Source organism: Acomys russatus, chromosome 4, assembly GCF_903995435.1.
Source record: "Acomys russatus chromosome 4, mAcoRus1.1, whole genome shotgun sequence".
NCBI classification, from domain to species: Eukaryota; Metazoa; Chordata; class Mammalia; order Rodentia; family Muridae; genus Acomys; species Acomys russatus.
The window spans coordinates 29,926,117-29,940,890 of NC_067140.1; the positions used below are offsets into that span (position 1 = coordinate 29,926,117).

At 40.6% G+C, this 14,774-nt stretch overlaps 1 protein-coding gene across 7 annotated transcripts in view; it reads left to right on the forward strand.

Annotated features, from left to right (window-relative positions):
- The window catches only part of Ambra1 (autophagy and beclin 1 regulator 1), a 188,631-nt gene that overhangs the window by 79,435 nt on the left and 94,422 nt on the right, over positions 1-14,774 (forward strand). For all 7 annotated transcript variants that reach the window (XM_051144131.1, XM_051144133.1, XM_051144132.1 and 4 more), the window contains 2 exons: positions 13,000-13,080; positions 13,799-13,899. In XM_051144131.1, coding sequence (XP_051000088.1) covers positions 13,000-13,080; positions 13,799-13,899 — 182 coding nt within the window. The remainder of the gene's footprint in view (positions 1-12,999; positions 13,081-13,798; positions 13,900-14,774) is intronic.

Genomic DNA, 14,774 nt, shown 5'->3' on the forward strand with positions numbered 1-14,774 from the left:
AGAACTAAGATAAAGTGGAACAACCTTTGTGTTGGCTTGCCTTCCTGATGCTTATGGTGAACGCATGAACATTTGAATCCAGGGAAACAAAAGGAAGAACATATAAATGTTCAATAAATGCAGCATTAAGAAGCAGGTATGTGGAAGGATTGTAAGCTTTGTCACAGGTGAAAGCAGTCTTGGCGTAAGAGTGTAGTGGTCCTGTCAGCAATCATTGAAGAAGAGCCCAGCACCTCTGTGACCCTCAGCCTGCCCTTTTCTCTATCTGTCCTCCTGGGCAAGATGGCTGCATACACCAGCAGTGAAAGGAGTCAGACAGATGCCTATAATAACATATGCTGTACTAGAGATGTAATATATAAACACACAAACACCACACACACACACACACACACACACACACACACACACACACACACACACACTGAGGAGGAGAAAACAGAGAAGAGAGAGGAGAGAGGAACATACATACTGAGGTTTCTGGCATTGTAGTGCTGCTGAAAAACCTGGTGGCTTTAGCTCAGTTATTCTGTAGTGCTCTGGGAGTCAGGACTCTAGCTTGCTTAGCCTCTTTCCATGCGTGCTTAGAAAGTCTAATTATCTCTTACCAGTGGTGTGATGTGGGGATCGTGCCTTTCAGCTGTACTCTGCCTCGTGACTTGTCCTTCACAATGGAGTTCTGGGTTAGTTTAAAATGTTCTGTTCTCATTTTACCTTCCCTTTCTTTTGCTGCCACCTCCTCGCTCTCCCCTCCTTCCCCCTCGATTTTCCTCTGTCAGACTCTTTGGTTTATGCTCCCCCAGCCCACCTGTGCTCTCCTCATCTCCCTGGGCTTCAGCATGACCTTGTTTTACATTGTCTTCATTGCCTTTCCTTCATCAGCCTGCCAGTGTTTTTTCCTCCGTGTCTTTAGTAGCCATAGCTGATTCCTCTAATGCCCTACCACCTATAAGTCCCTCCCCAGATATTTGCCTTTTAGAAGAAGATAGTTCTGGTGCAAACCATAATCTTGCTTTTGATAGCACCTATGAATCAGTTACCTTAACATGGGTAGCCTAGGTCGTCGAATGAAAAAGGCTGATATTAGTGTGTTGTCTGTCCCTTCTTTTCTGATCTCTTCTGTTCTCCTTCTGGTCCTAAAAGCTGAGTACTGGTTGTAGTTGCTCTTTTTAATCTCTTGTTCAGAAGATGAGAGAGGGAAAAAAAATTAGGGAATGTAGCAGCCTATTCTAATTTATCTGCCATAATTGTATTCCTTAGCTTTCATGACTAGAAAAAAAAGTTATTTGTTTGTTTGTTTTTGGCTTTTCGAGACAGGGTTTCTCTGTGTAGTCCTGGCTGTCCTGCAGCTTCCTCTGTAGACCAGGCTGGCCTTGAACTTAAGGATCCATCCACCTGTTTCTGCCTCTGAGTGCTGGGATTAAAGGCATGCACCACCACCACTGGGCTCAAGATGTTAACTTTTTAAATTAATTTTTAATTTATGTGTATGTAGGTCTGTGTACTACTGTGGTGCCTGGTGCCTGCAGAGACCAGCAAGGGTGTCAGGTTTCCTGGAACTAGAGTTACAGACAATTGTGAGCTGCCATATAGGTGCTTAAAACTGAACCTGGGTCCTCTAGAAGAGCACCAAGTGCTCTTAACTACTGGGCCATCTTTCTAGCCCTCAGAAAAGGTGTGTGTGTGTGTGTGTGTGTGTGAGTTTATGTAGTCATAACTTATAGTTGTTTTAGTATAGAGAAGCAGGTAAGATTTATGTGCTCTGGAATCTGTCTGACAGGACACCATTAAGAGACACTGTTCTATTGGGTTTCCATATCTTCTCAGCATATCACAATCCTGCCTGTGAAGCCTCATCTCAACTCCTTCACTCTTCCATTTTGTAAGTTGTAGATTCATTGTACTGTCCTTGAGCAGTACATTGTACTGTTCTTAAGTAAAAAGTCTCTAGAAAAACAGATCATATCTTCTTTGGTTCTCTGTCATCATCAACTGAATAAAAGTATTAGCTACTATAGTGCATTTTTCATATGTATAGTTGTTAACAACTTGTATTTAAAATGTGTATGTCAAAGTCTCCACTTTATATCTGTATATGTGGCAATTGCTGAAGTATTTATACTTTATCTGCAGATATAGATTATTTACATATCTTTTTATGCATAAAATAGTTAAAAGTTTTATTTTAATTTTTATATTTTTGGTTTTTTGAGACAGGGTTTCTCTGTGTAGCCCTGGTTGTCTTGGAACTCTCTTTGTAGACTAAGCTGGCCTTGAACTCACAGAGATCCACCTGCCTTTGCCTCTTGAGTGCTAGGATTACAGGCACGTGCCACCACTCCTGGCTTTGTTTAAGCCTTATAATGACCAAACAAGAGGGTTAATAATCTTATCTGATGTTCTATGACTAAGGATATTACCACATCAGAGATGTCTCAAATTAGAGAACAAGAATAAGTTTATTAATTATTTTCAGATCTAAATCCTGTAACCGTGATGTACAATTGGGTCCTTTCATACAGTTGTTGTGGGAAGATTTATCTTCAGGGAAAGCATACTTGGAAGTTGGTCAGGTTAAGTTTTCTACTTCTCTGACATGAACTCTGGTGCCCCAATATTTGACCACCTCCCCTTGGTGGGGAGGCCTGGTGGAACTCAAAAAAAGAATAAGCAGGCTACCAAGATGAGACTTGATAGCCTATGACCATACAGTGGGGGAGGAGGTCCCCCTTAGTCATAGACCTAGGGGAGGGTAATAGGGTGAAAGTGGGGGGGGGGAAGGGAGGAATGGGAGGATACAAGTGATGGGATAACAATTGAGTTGTAATCTGAATAAATTAAATAAAAAAAAGTTTTATACTCCTTTGTAGTCTTGGTTGGTGATCATCTTCCTAGGCAAGCATCTCCTGCCATTCATCTCTGTCTGTTATGAGTATTGAATTGGCAGGATTTTGGTGTTTATCAAAATGTACAAACAGGGTATCCAGAAATCTGCTGTCAGCAGGTCTTTTCTGAAGCCCTCAGCCAGCTGTCTTTGCATAAAATGGTCACAAGCAGGGTAAAGGTATGTCTGTCCATTGACTTTACTATCTGCCTATGTTAGAGCTCAGACTACTTACTTAAATGTAGCAAAACACCTGTTTTAATTTTTACTGTCCCTTTAAATAAAGTGCAAGTGGCTCTTGCAAAAAACCCAAGAAAAGTGTTTTGTTCCAGTAGTTGGTAAGGCTTGCAGAAAAAGTAGTGTGTGTGTTTATGATAATTCTAGCTAGTCTTTATTTTTTAATTAAAACATTATTAGAAAGAAAGAGGAGCTGGGCAGTGGTGCCGCACACCTTTAAACCCAACACTCGGGACACAGGAAAGGCCAGCCAGGGCTACACAGAGAAACTGTCATGAAAAACAAAAAATAGGAAGGGAAGGAGGGAGGGAGGGAGGAAAGAAGGAAGGAAAAAAGAAAGGGAGAGACTGAAGTAATTCTTTTCTTTATCTTTTTCTTTATCCACTGTGGACTATGGGAATGAAACTCACACCAGGCTTCTGATCTTCTCTCTTCTTTCTCCCTCCTTCCTTTCATCTTAGTTATTTTCCTCTACTCCTTCCTTCCTTCCTTCCTTCCTGAAGGATAAACAGGAACAGTAGTAGGACTTGAACCTAAGGCCTCTTGCTTGCTAGACAAGCCACCTGGTTTTAATGCCCCATTTCTTATTATTTTTAGTCTTATTATGTAGCCCAAGTTAGCCTATGATTCTTGATTCTCCTGCTGTAGCCTTCTGAATGTTGAGATTATAGTGTGTGCACTACCATGCCCAGCTATTTTTTAAAAAATAAATACTTTAAAAAGATTTATTTTATTGTTTTGTACATATGAGTGTTTAGCCTGCATATATGTATGTGCCACATGCATGCCTGATCAGAAGAGGGCATTAGACTGGAGTTACAGAAAGTTATGAGATGCCTTTGTGGGTGTTGGGAATTAAACTCAAGTGTCTTCTGTAAGAGCAGAAAATACTCTTAACCTTTAAGCCAACTATCCAGCCTTGTTTTGTTTTTGAGACAGGGTTTTGATATATTTCTAAGGCTGGTCTCAAACTCTTGAGCTTATGTAATGCCGCCACCCAACCTTCTCAAGTAGCTGGGACCACAAGTGTATGCACTGCCTTACCTGCCTGAGCTTCTCTCTTTCTGGTCCCCTTGCTAGGCATTTCATGACAGGGATGTTCTTTGTTTTGTTTTGTTTTTAAGATTGATTTATGTATTGTGCATAGAGTATCTGCCTGCATGTGTGCTTGCTCACCAGAAGAGGGCACAAGACCTCATTATTGATGGTTGTGAGCCACCATGTGGTTGCTGGGAATTGAACTCAGGACCTTTGGAAGACAAGCCAGTGCTATTTGTTTGTTTGTTTATTTATTTATTTATGTTACAGTATTCTGCTTGCAGGTCAGAAGAGGGCACCAGCTCTCATTATAGATGGTTGTAAGCCACCATGTGGTTCCTGGGAATTGAACTTAGGTCCTTTGGAAGGCAAGCCAGTGCTCTTAACCTCTGAGTCATGTCTCCAGGGATATTCTTAACAGATACTGTGTTTGGTAAAGCTAAGAAGAGTTCCAAAGGCTATCAGCTCTGACATCTGACTGGACATGGCATAGGAAAAGTTAGTTGTTAACCTTTATGATTTACTATTCTTTCTCTGCCCATTTGATATAACTAAGATTTAGTTCGGCCAGTACAAAGGAAGTATGTTAAAAACCAGTTAAGTAATGCTTCTCATTTTAGGTGATAATCTTGAATGAGACTCCTCCATTTACTTCAAGTCCTGGGTAGGAATTCCATTAGGGAAGCCACATGTCCTTAGCAGTACTTGTTCATGTGTTTTCTTTTGAGCCAGGAAGCTCTAACTTCTCTGAAGAAGTTCTTTACTTGTCTCTAATAACAGACACATAACCAAGAAGGAGAGGGACAGCTTTTGCTATGTGCAATCTTCAGAGAGCGATGGCTGCATCATTTTGAAATGGAATTGTCTTTGTTTCTTCCTTTTATTTACTTAGAAGTATAAAAAACCCCAGCACTGTAAAGATGTTCATGCTGGGAGATGGTGGTGCATGTTTTTAATCCCAACACTTGGGAGGCAGAGATCGCTATGAATTTGAGGCCAGCCTGGTCTATAGCGTGAGTTCCAGGACTACACAGAGAAACTGTTTGAAAAACAAAACAAAACAAAACAAACTACCCAGATTTGTAGGCTGCTAGGCAAGTGCTCTGCCACTAAGCTCCATCCTTAGACAGGCATCAGTCTTAAAAACAGGGTCTTTCTGTAGTTACACTTAGGAGAAAAAGAAAAAAGTAGATGCATAGTTGCTTTGACAGTTATCTTTTCTTGATAGGTGTGACTAGATTAGTTATTGTAAAATTCTAATCTATGTAAAAAGATGAGCCCCGGGAGTCAGAGAAGTGGAGATCATAGAGTCATGTTTGCTTTTAGATAAGTATATGAAAAAGGCCTGGAGAGATGGCTCAGCAGTTAAGAGCACTGGCTGATCTTCCAGAGGACCTTGGCTGAGTTCCCAGAACCCACATGGCAGCTCACAACTGTTAGAACTCCAGTTCCAGGTAATCCAATGCCCTTTCTGGCCTCTGTGGGCATTGCATGTACATAGTGCACATACATACACGGAGGCAAAGCACGCGTGCGCGCGCGCGCGCACACACACACACACACACACACACACACACTGGGGGCGGGGACGACAGGCAGAGAGACAGAGACACATAGTAAAGTACAAAGTAAACAAATAAAATAAATATGTGAAAAGACATTGTGATGCTTACCATAAAGTGTTAGGCCAGCCTTGCAGGAAGGAAGAACAGATTTTGGAGTAATGGGAGACTCCATGGTTTGAGCTTGATTTTGAAGACTAAAAGGACTACCTTTGTTTTGCTTGTCTTTAAATTGTATGGGAGTTGGTGGCAGGGCGGGAGGAGTTGTGTCCCACTGCATGGATATGTTGATTCTCACCTTCTACCTTACCTGACACTGGGTCTGTCCTGTTCACTGATGTGTGACTAGCTTAGGTGAGTCTTCCAGAGCTTCCGAGAATTCTCTTGTCTCTGCTTACCTCCCTAGGGAGGTTGCTGGTATTATAGACGGAATACCACTGTATCTAGTTTTGCGTGGGTTCTGGGGATCCAAACATAGGCTTCCACAGCAATACTTTTTTTTTTTTTTTTTTTTTTTTTGGTTTTTCAAGACAGGGATTCTCTATGTAGCCTTGTTTCTCCTGGACTAACTTGGTAGACCAGGCTGGCCTTGAACTCACAGCAATCCGCCTGCCTCTGCCTCCAGAGCGCTGGGATTAAAGGCGTGCTCCACCACCGCCCGGCTTCCACAGCAGTACTTACCCACTAACCCACCTCCCCAGCCCCTGGACTTTGAAAAACAACTCTGAGAGAAGGACGATGGAGGGAAGGATATTCTTGATAAGGAGACTAACCAGCAAAAGCTCAGAGGCAGGTCTATAGGGTTTGTTCAGAGCCTGAATAGATCTCTGCCTAGAGCTATAGAGTGTTGGTGATATGAGAAATATCAGAAAACTGAGAACTGTAAAGGGCTTGCAATGTCTGCCAGAAAGCCTTGAATTTGCTTATTAAATAAAGGTGGCCATTACAAAGCATGTGCTTTAAAAAGCTAACTCGACAGCCCTGGCTAATTAGATATAATGTGACAAGTCAATTGGTGCAGAAGAACCAATTCAGTAGTGATGGGTATAGTATAAGTGAGGGTATTTTGAACACTGGATTTTAAGTATTTGTTGTTAAAATTCTTAGTGTTTTCTTCATAGAGGCCTTCAAAAACAAAAACAGACAGACAAACATAAAACCCAGGGTCGTCTTATGTAGCCCTAAATAAGCTGGAACTAGTTTTGTAGGTCAGGCTGGCCTTGCACTCACAGAGATAGACCTGTTTCTGCCCCTGGAGTGCTGGGATTAAAAGATGTTCACCACCATGCCTAGCTAGGTGTCAAATTTTGTTCTTATTTTTAAAAAGTAGGTTTTTGTATGTTGCTGAGGCTTGATCTGAATTTCTGGGCTCAGAAGATCCACCTGCCTCAGCCTCCCAAATAGGGGCACTACAAATGTAGGTCACCTTGCAAGCCTCCTTGATGTTTTCCAAGACTTAGGCCTATTTGTGGATGTCCTTGAGAAAATAGCCATCTCATATACTTCTCCATATAAAATGTTTCCTTGGTCTTTGATTACTATTACTGGAGGCAATTTTGAAGTAAGTTTTTTTGTAAGTTAACAAGTGACTCTTAGAACAGCATTGCCTGCTAGCTCTATTGTCTGGGCTCAAGTCTTGGTTAAGCTTGTGCTGTGGAAACCTTGGATATCTAACTGAGAACTTTGGACTGTGTGTGTATTGGGGACAGCCACTACTCAGTGTTTACTTTAGACAGCTAGCTCTAAAAGGCCATGATTAAGGGAACCTACTTTGCAAGTGTACTGATGCAGAAGAGCCAGTTTGAGGACAAGTCCTGTTCTTCAGGTCCCGGTGTCTGATGGCAAAGGAAATTGGACAACACTGGCACTTCTTTTAGCCCTAAGGATCTTGGATCTCTCTTGGTGATTTTCTTTGTACTCAGCAAAGAAAGAATGATGAAAATTCTCAGGAAGTAAGGGAACCTCCTGAAGAGGAACAGGAAAAGGCTATCTGATACTTGTCAAGTCTCAATATATTTATAAAATATCTACCTATATAATAAATACACTTCTTTACCAAGATTATGACCTATTGCTTAGAAATGTGTAACATTGCTTTAGAAATCCTACTCTTCCTGAACAATTAAAGTACATGTGAATGTTTATTTTGGGTAATGGAGAAGAATAAATGAAGAAAAGGAAAATAAAATAAATCTAGATTGTACCTGGCTGAAAATAGGAAAATACAGAAGGAAAGGATTGAAACAGCCAGGAGGTACAGGGAGGAAGACATTACCACTTAGACTTATGTGTTTTATCAGAAAATGCACCATATGAATATAAATGTGTGTGAATGAGATTAGGAGGTAGAATAAAAGAGTACAAGAATTTATAAATGATGATTATCTCATATTACTATTCCTTGGAGAAAAATTAAGGATCTGCTGTTCCAGGAGACCTACATTGTTAGGTTTCTTACAAAGAATGTCAGCTGGGATAATTTAAACCCTATGTAAGTGTAGTCTCTGGAAATAGAGGCTGGGCCTCAGTTTCTAATAGCAGCTAATAAGAAAAGGACTTGACCAAGATCACTGTGACATTCAGACAGGAATGCAAACTAGGCCTTCTGTTGTCTGGAAAGGAGTAGAAACAGAAGTAAAAGGAAACATGTTATTTGGTTTAAGACAGGCATTTTTTTTTTCTTTAGTAAAATCAACTACATCAACTGTACTATGGGGGAAGACAGTGGCCTTTTGAGCTTTTTGATGCGAGAGATTCATTCCTCAAGGCTCATGTCAGAGCTGTTTGTTACTGAGGAACAATGACAGCCTGACTGTCTGGTCAGGGCTCAGACAATAGTGTAGGTGTGGGTTTTTGTTTGTTTGTTTTGTTTTTTGTTTGGGTTTTTTTCTCTGTATAACTTTGGCTGTCTGTAGGTATATTTTATATTTGCACCTCCCTTTTATTTTCTTTCTCTGAGGCTATTAATTCTGGACATTTAGCAGAATTGTCGCAGTATCTCTTCATAGTCCTGGAGATATGTTGTCTTTCATTCAACACGTGTCTTAAAAGCTGGTTTGAAGAATTTTTTTCTTCATTAAATCATTTGAAACAAGGTTTTAGTTCCCTCCATCCCACAAATACCCCTCTGAGAGTTAATCAGAGATGTGCAGATATCAACAACTGGAAAAGCCATTAATAGCACAGCCAGTTTCTGTCCTGCTGGCTTAAAGGCAGTTTCTGGCTGTTAAAATTGATGAGGATTTCTCTAGTGTTCCCTTAAAAAGTACTCCGTGGTAGAGAGACAGTACTAGCTATTTGCGTACTCTTTTCTTCACTTCTTTCCCATAAAAGGTTGTTGGCTATATTATGTTAGAGCCCAGTATTTAGCACTTGCCACTGTTGCTAAGGTCAACCGTCTGGCATCATAGTCACTCTCTTTTCAACTTATTTCACTACCTTCTAACTCATGCAACCTATTTTCTGTCTACCTTGTGTGAAGTGAATGGCAGGCTCCTAGACTTCTGAGTATGTTATTATTTTAAGTGCTTCTAATTTCTTTGCTCTTTTCTGGAACTCTTGTCATTATTTCCCCCACCCCCCTCCCAATCTCCCATGCACTGAAAATTGTTTTCCTATCTCCAGTTATCTCCAAACCTTCTTTCCAGGCAGTAAAATCAGTTATTCTTCCCGCCTTGAGTTTATTTGGAACTCTGCCTTTGTCTGCTGTACCAGAATTATTTCCCCCCTCTTGTCACCTAATTTGGCTTTTGGACATTCTGATTATTGCTTCTTGACACATTCTTCTTTTCAGGGTTTTTCCTTGGTTAGTAAGCATTTGAGCTGTTTTGTCTCTTACGCTGTTTTCTCCCTTAAGCAACATCTCATTTGTGTGTTTCTCAGGTTTCATATGTTGCTAATTGTTCTGATTCCTATCCTGTTGGGTTTTTGTTGCTGGAGTCCTAACACTTTTCTTATCTACATGATGTCTAGATGCTGCTCAGCTCCTGCTTACCCATCTTTAGCCAAGGTGCTAAGATGAAGATCTGCATAGGCATCTCCACTTACTTGTATATTGTTTTATGGTGCCATCTATTTGAGAGTTTGCTTATATCTGAGCTAGCTATCTGTCTCTGTCTCTCAGTCTCTCATGTTTGGGTCTCACTGTGCAGCCCAGGTTGGCCTCAAACTTTTCAGTCTTCCTACTTCAGCCTCCTGTGTGCTGGGATCACTATTATGTGTCACTATTTTGACTTAATCTTACTTTTTTCCTTTATATATCATGTTTCAGTAATCTCTAATACTTAAAACTACTACCTGCTATATTTCAGTCCACCCTCTTTTTTTTCTTTAATTGGTGTGTGTGTGTGTATTGACACTTACACAATATGAAATTACTAGTTCAGACCTCCTTTTAAAAATAACTTATTTATTTTTGTTTTATGAACATTTATTGGTGTTTTGTCTGCATGCGTGTCTGTGTGAGGGTGTAGGATCTCCTAGAACTAGAGTTGCAGACAGTTGTAAGCTGCCATGTGGGTTCTGGGAATTGAATCCCAGTCTTCTGGAAGAGCAGCCAGTGTTCTTAACCACTGAGCCATCTCTCCAGCCCCATACCATCTCTCTTTTAAAATGGAAAAATACTGTGCTTAGGTTTTAAAATAGCAAAAAGAGGTTTGTAAGCTGTAAGAGTCAAACTTTTTTCCACTCACTGTTGCCACATCACCAGGTTCTCTCACCAGGCTTTATGTTATCTTAAAAAGCACAGGCACCTCACCAGTACTGTGTAGTGCCCTGCCCTTCATGTCTGCTAATACCAGATGGTATTCCATGGTATGAGAAGGGGGTGGATCTATGGACTTGTGGAAGCATATGTCAGCTCCACAGGGGCTTTCTAGGAAGAACATCTCAGTCCAGAGCCCAGGGACAGAATCTGCTCCTTAATGCTGCTTTCTATCTTTGTTTTCAGTCTTTCTAAGGCTTAGGGGCTTCTTTGTGTTCCTTTCACAGGACACTTTTTAACTTTAAAATACTTGCTTTTAGTTTTTCGAGACAGGGATTTCGAGACAGCCCTGGCTGTCTTGGAACTCATTCTGTAGACCAGGCTGGCCTTGAACTCACAGAGAGCTGTTTGCCTCTGCCTCCTGAGTGCTGAGATTCAAGGTGTGTGCCACCACAGCTTGCCTTAAAATGTTTTCTAACTCCTTTCATAATAATTAGTTACACTCATTGATAAATGTACAATAATGAAATGCTATCACAACTTTAATAGTACTTTTAAATTAGTTGATAATTTAACTGGTCATAAAAAATCATATATTTGAAAAAATAACAATATATGCAGTCTGAGAACTGTTTTTTTTTTTTTTTAAACTATTCAGCTTCTTTGTGTGAGTGTGAGGAGCTCTGCAATAATCACATTTTATAGGTTAGCAGCTTCTGTATTTGTAGCTGTGTGCATGTGTGTGCATGTGTATTTTGTGCCTATGTGGATGTGGACATGCATTGGGGGGTAGGTGTAAGTGTGTGTGTGTGTACTTGAAGTTGGTGTTGAGTATCTTCTTACGTGCTCCTTCGCTTTATTTGTTAAGACAGGGTCTCTTGATGAAACTGAGTTCCTACATTCTGGATAAATTAGCTAGCTAGCCAGCTTGCCTTGAGGATCCTCTGTCTGCCTCCACAGTCCTGGAATTCCAAGCTGCCCCTATGCCAGCTCAGCTTTTATATGAGCTCTGGGGATCTGAACTCAGTCCTCATGCTTACGTAGCAAGCTCTTTATCCAGTGAGCCATCTTTCCAGACCCCCGTTCCTCTTTTATCCTCATCCCTCTTATAAATTATTTTTTACCCCCTATATAATCTTATGTCTTTCTCCTTATCCTTTTATCCCCAGAGTTTCAAGTCAACAAAATACAATATCTTAGAAACAATAGTGTGTATTTTCTTTGGGGGCAGGGGTGGGGTGGGGTGGGCTGGGGTTGGGGGCTAACCCAAATACCGACTTCTAGTGGATCAGCTTCCAAATAGCCTTGGCATTGATTGCTCTTAATGCTCAGCAGCCCACTCTTCATATCACAAAACCTTTAAAGGCTTTTGTTACTGATTGATATAGCTAGCTCCCAGGGGTCCACTTAAAAGCCAAAGTATTTAACTTTGGTTCCAGGGCTAGTTTGAAGATTATCTCATTGATTTGAAGGTAATCCAAAGAGAGAATTCAGATGTCCCAAATCAGAGGTTCATTTATTTCCTGGAGTTGTTTAAGCAGCTAATTAACTGCACCGGCTAGTCAGTGCCTTTTGGCTTATTATTTCTTTGATGTGTTGGAAATTTAAGCCACGTGAAGTTCCTTTCCTCTTTTTTTGTAGGAAGCAATGAAGCACAATGGAAAGATCCAAAGCTTTAAGTCAGTTCTTCCTTGAATCTGCAGCAACATTCTAGCCTGTGACCCTGGATTTGCTTGTCTGATTCTTAGTTTTCTTAATGTAAAATCAGACTAATAATACCTCATGGGATAGCTAGAGAGATTAACTAAGATGACATTAACAACATTGGACTGAACAGGCACTAATAAGTGATGCTTGATTATCCATAATAAAAATATCTACTTTTAAAAAAACTCACATGACTTAATTTAGAAGTACATTTTCTAATATTTTTAATCACTGCCAATTTTTCAGTTTTTCAAAGAGGGAGTTGAGGAGGACTTTTTCTTATTTCTGTCTTTCTGCCTGCTTGTCTTTTTAGTGATACTAAGGAATGAACCTGAGGCCTTGCATATGCCAGGCAAGCAAGGGTTGTGCCGCTGAGCTTCATCTTCAGCTCCCAACCTCTATCTCTCTCTGTCAGTCTTTTTCTACCAAGGGGGTCTACTGAAGAAAAGGACATTCTTAGATCAGCTGTGGTGCTGTATGCTTTTGGTTCCAGTACTCCGGATGAGGAGACAGATGGATCTCCGTGAGTTTGAGGCCACCCTGGTCTACATAGTGAATTCCAGGGCAGGCAAGACTACATAAAGAGACACTGTTTCAAAAATTAAAGATTATATAGCCTTTCCAGGCCCTAAGATTTAAATTTGGCTCTACTTTCAGATACTATGGGGTTCAAAGACCACATTGATTCAAGAAAATCCTCTTTCAGAGTTGGCTTGCAGGTACTGAATTAGTTAGCCAGTAGATGACTGCTTACTTCAGGCACCTCTCTAGAGTGTAGACTTCAGTTTGCAAATGCTTAGTTTTGGAGGCAGGTGAGTGGGATTCTGCTTTAGTAACTGTCTTATGTGTAGTCTCTCTGTTTTCTCCAGGGACAATGGTGACAGATCTAGGCACCGAGCTCCCCGCAATGCCCGAATGTCTGCACCTTCACTTGGACGCTTTGTCCCAAGGTAAGAATTGGGTTGTAAGCATTGAAGGATCCTTGAGGAAAGCTTAGGATTTCATTTTTTGTTTGGTTTTTACATGGTTTTATAGTGCTGAAACTAGAATCTAGGGCCTTGGCACATACTAGAGAAGCACTCTGCCACACCACCCAGACCTTTAGAATTCAGTTTAACCTCTGGCCTTTGGATTAAACATATGTGGAATTATTTTTTAGTGAGCCTATATTCTAGTCCTGCCACCTAAACATTTGATGGGAGATATTTAGCCACAGTGCACAGAAATAGAAAAATGGCACCCAGAGCATACTATTCAAAGCAGAAGTCTTGCGGCAGAGTCTCATGATGTTGTTCTAGCTGGCCTAGAATTGATTATGTAGACCAGGCTGGCCTGGGACTCATAGCGCTGCCTGCCTCTGCCTGTGAATGCAGGTATAAAAGACATGCACCATGCCCGACGAGCTTTACTTTAGAAGAAGGGCAACAAGAAGTTGCAAATTTATAAAAGGACAAATCCTGTGGACTTTTACCCCTTTTTGAGCTACCATGGATTTTTAGGTTAGTGCATCACTTAGGCTATATTTTGTTATCATTTATGTTTTAGGGCCCAGCCTTAGCCTCCCATGTGTTAGGGTCATAGTTGTGCACCTCATTGTGAGAGTCTATAGTATCTCTTTTGTTGTTTGGTAGTCTTTAGTGGCTTTTCACATGTGATTCTTTCTTATAGGCGTTTTTTGCTGCCTGAGTACTTACCTTATGCTGGGATTTTTCATGAACGTGGACAGCCTGGCTTGGCTACTCATTCTTCTGTTAACAGGGTCCTGGCAGGTAAGGATACTTTCTTTGGATTTTGAAATTATGAAAGGCAGGAAAGCTTAATCTTTCTGCATTGATATAATAGTCTCTTAGCATTGGCTGAAAGTCTGTTGGGTCCTATATGCAATTTCTTTCTTCCAGGCAAGAGTCAGTAGGGTGGAGAAACTGTTTCTCTTGCCTAGTTCTACTTTCTTTAGGCTTTTTGTTTAAAACAAAACAAACAAACAAAGCCAAGAACAAAAGTAGAAGGAAGGAAGGGGGAAAAATTAAAACCATTTATTTCTTAGAATAGGTAACTAAATCTTGGCTATGCTTTAATTGAGTGATAAAGGCATCTTGTTCATGGTTCAGTTGGTGAGATACTAATGAGCTAGATCCTGTGGTTTTAATTAAGAGCTTAACGCACACTTCTCTACCCCTTTGCTTCTGCCAATACATTGGAGATTCCAGGTACTGGTATCTTGTGAGGAAGGAGAAGGGAAGAAACTCATGGAGCCAGCTCAGAGCTCCACATGGTAGAAAATAGGCTGGATAAACACTGCTGAGGTGGTTTATAATGAGTGAATTGCTTAAGTGTCCCATGGTTGAGTGCTCTGAGGCATGGTGTGACCACGTTCTGGGACATGTTCTATACAACTGCTTCTGGACAGTCTCCAGAAGAGGGAACAAAGCAGAAATCTGTTTTTTTGTTTGTTTGTTTGTTTTTGTTTTTTTGTTTTTTTTTTTTTTTCATGATGAAAGTTGTTTCCTCCTTACATTCTTTACCTTCTTCCCATCACTTTCATTGCCAACTTATAAAATTATGTCTGAAAAGATACAAAACAAGTTGTATCAAGCATATCTTTAAAGGGGCTTTATTAGAAAAATTTAAATGGAATTATGTTTTG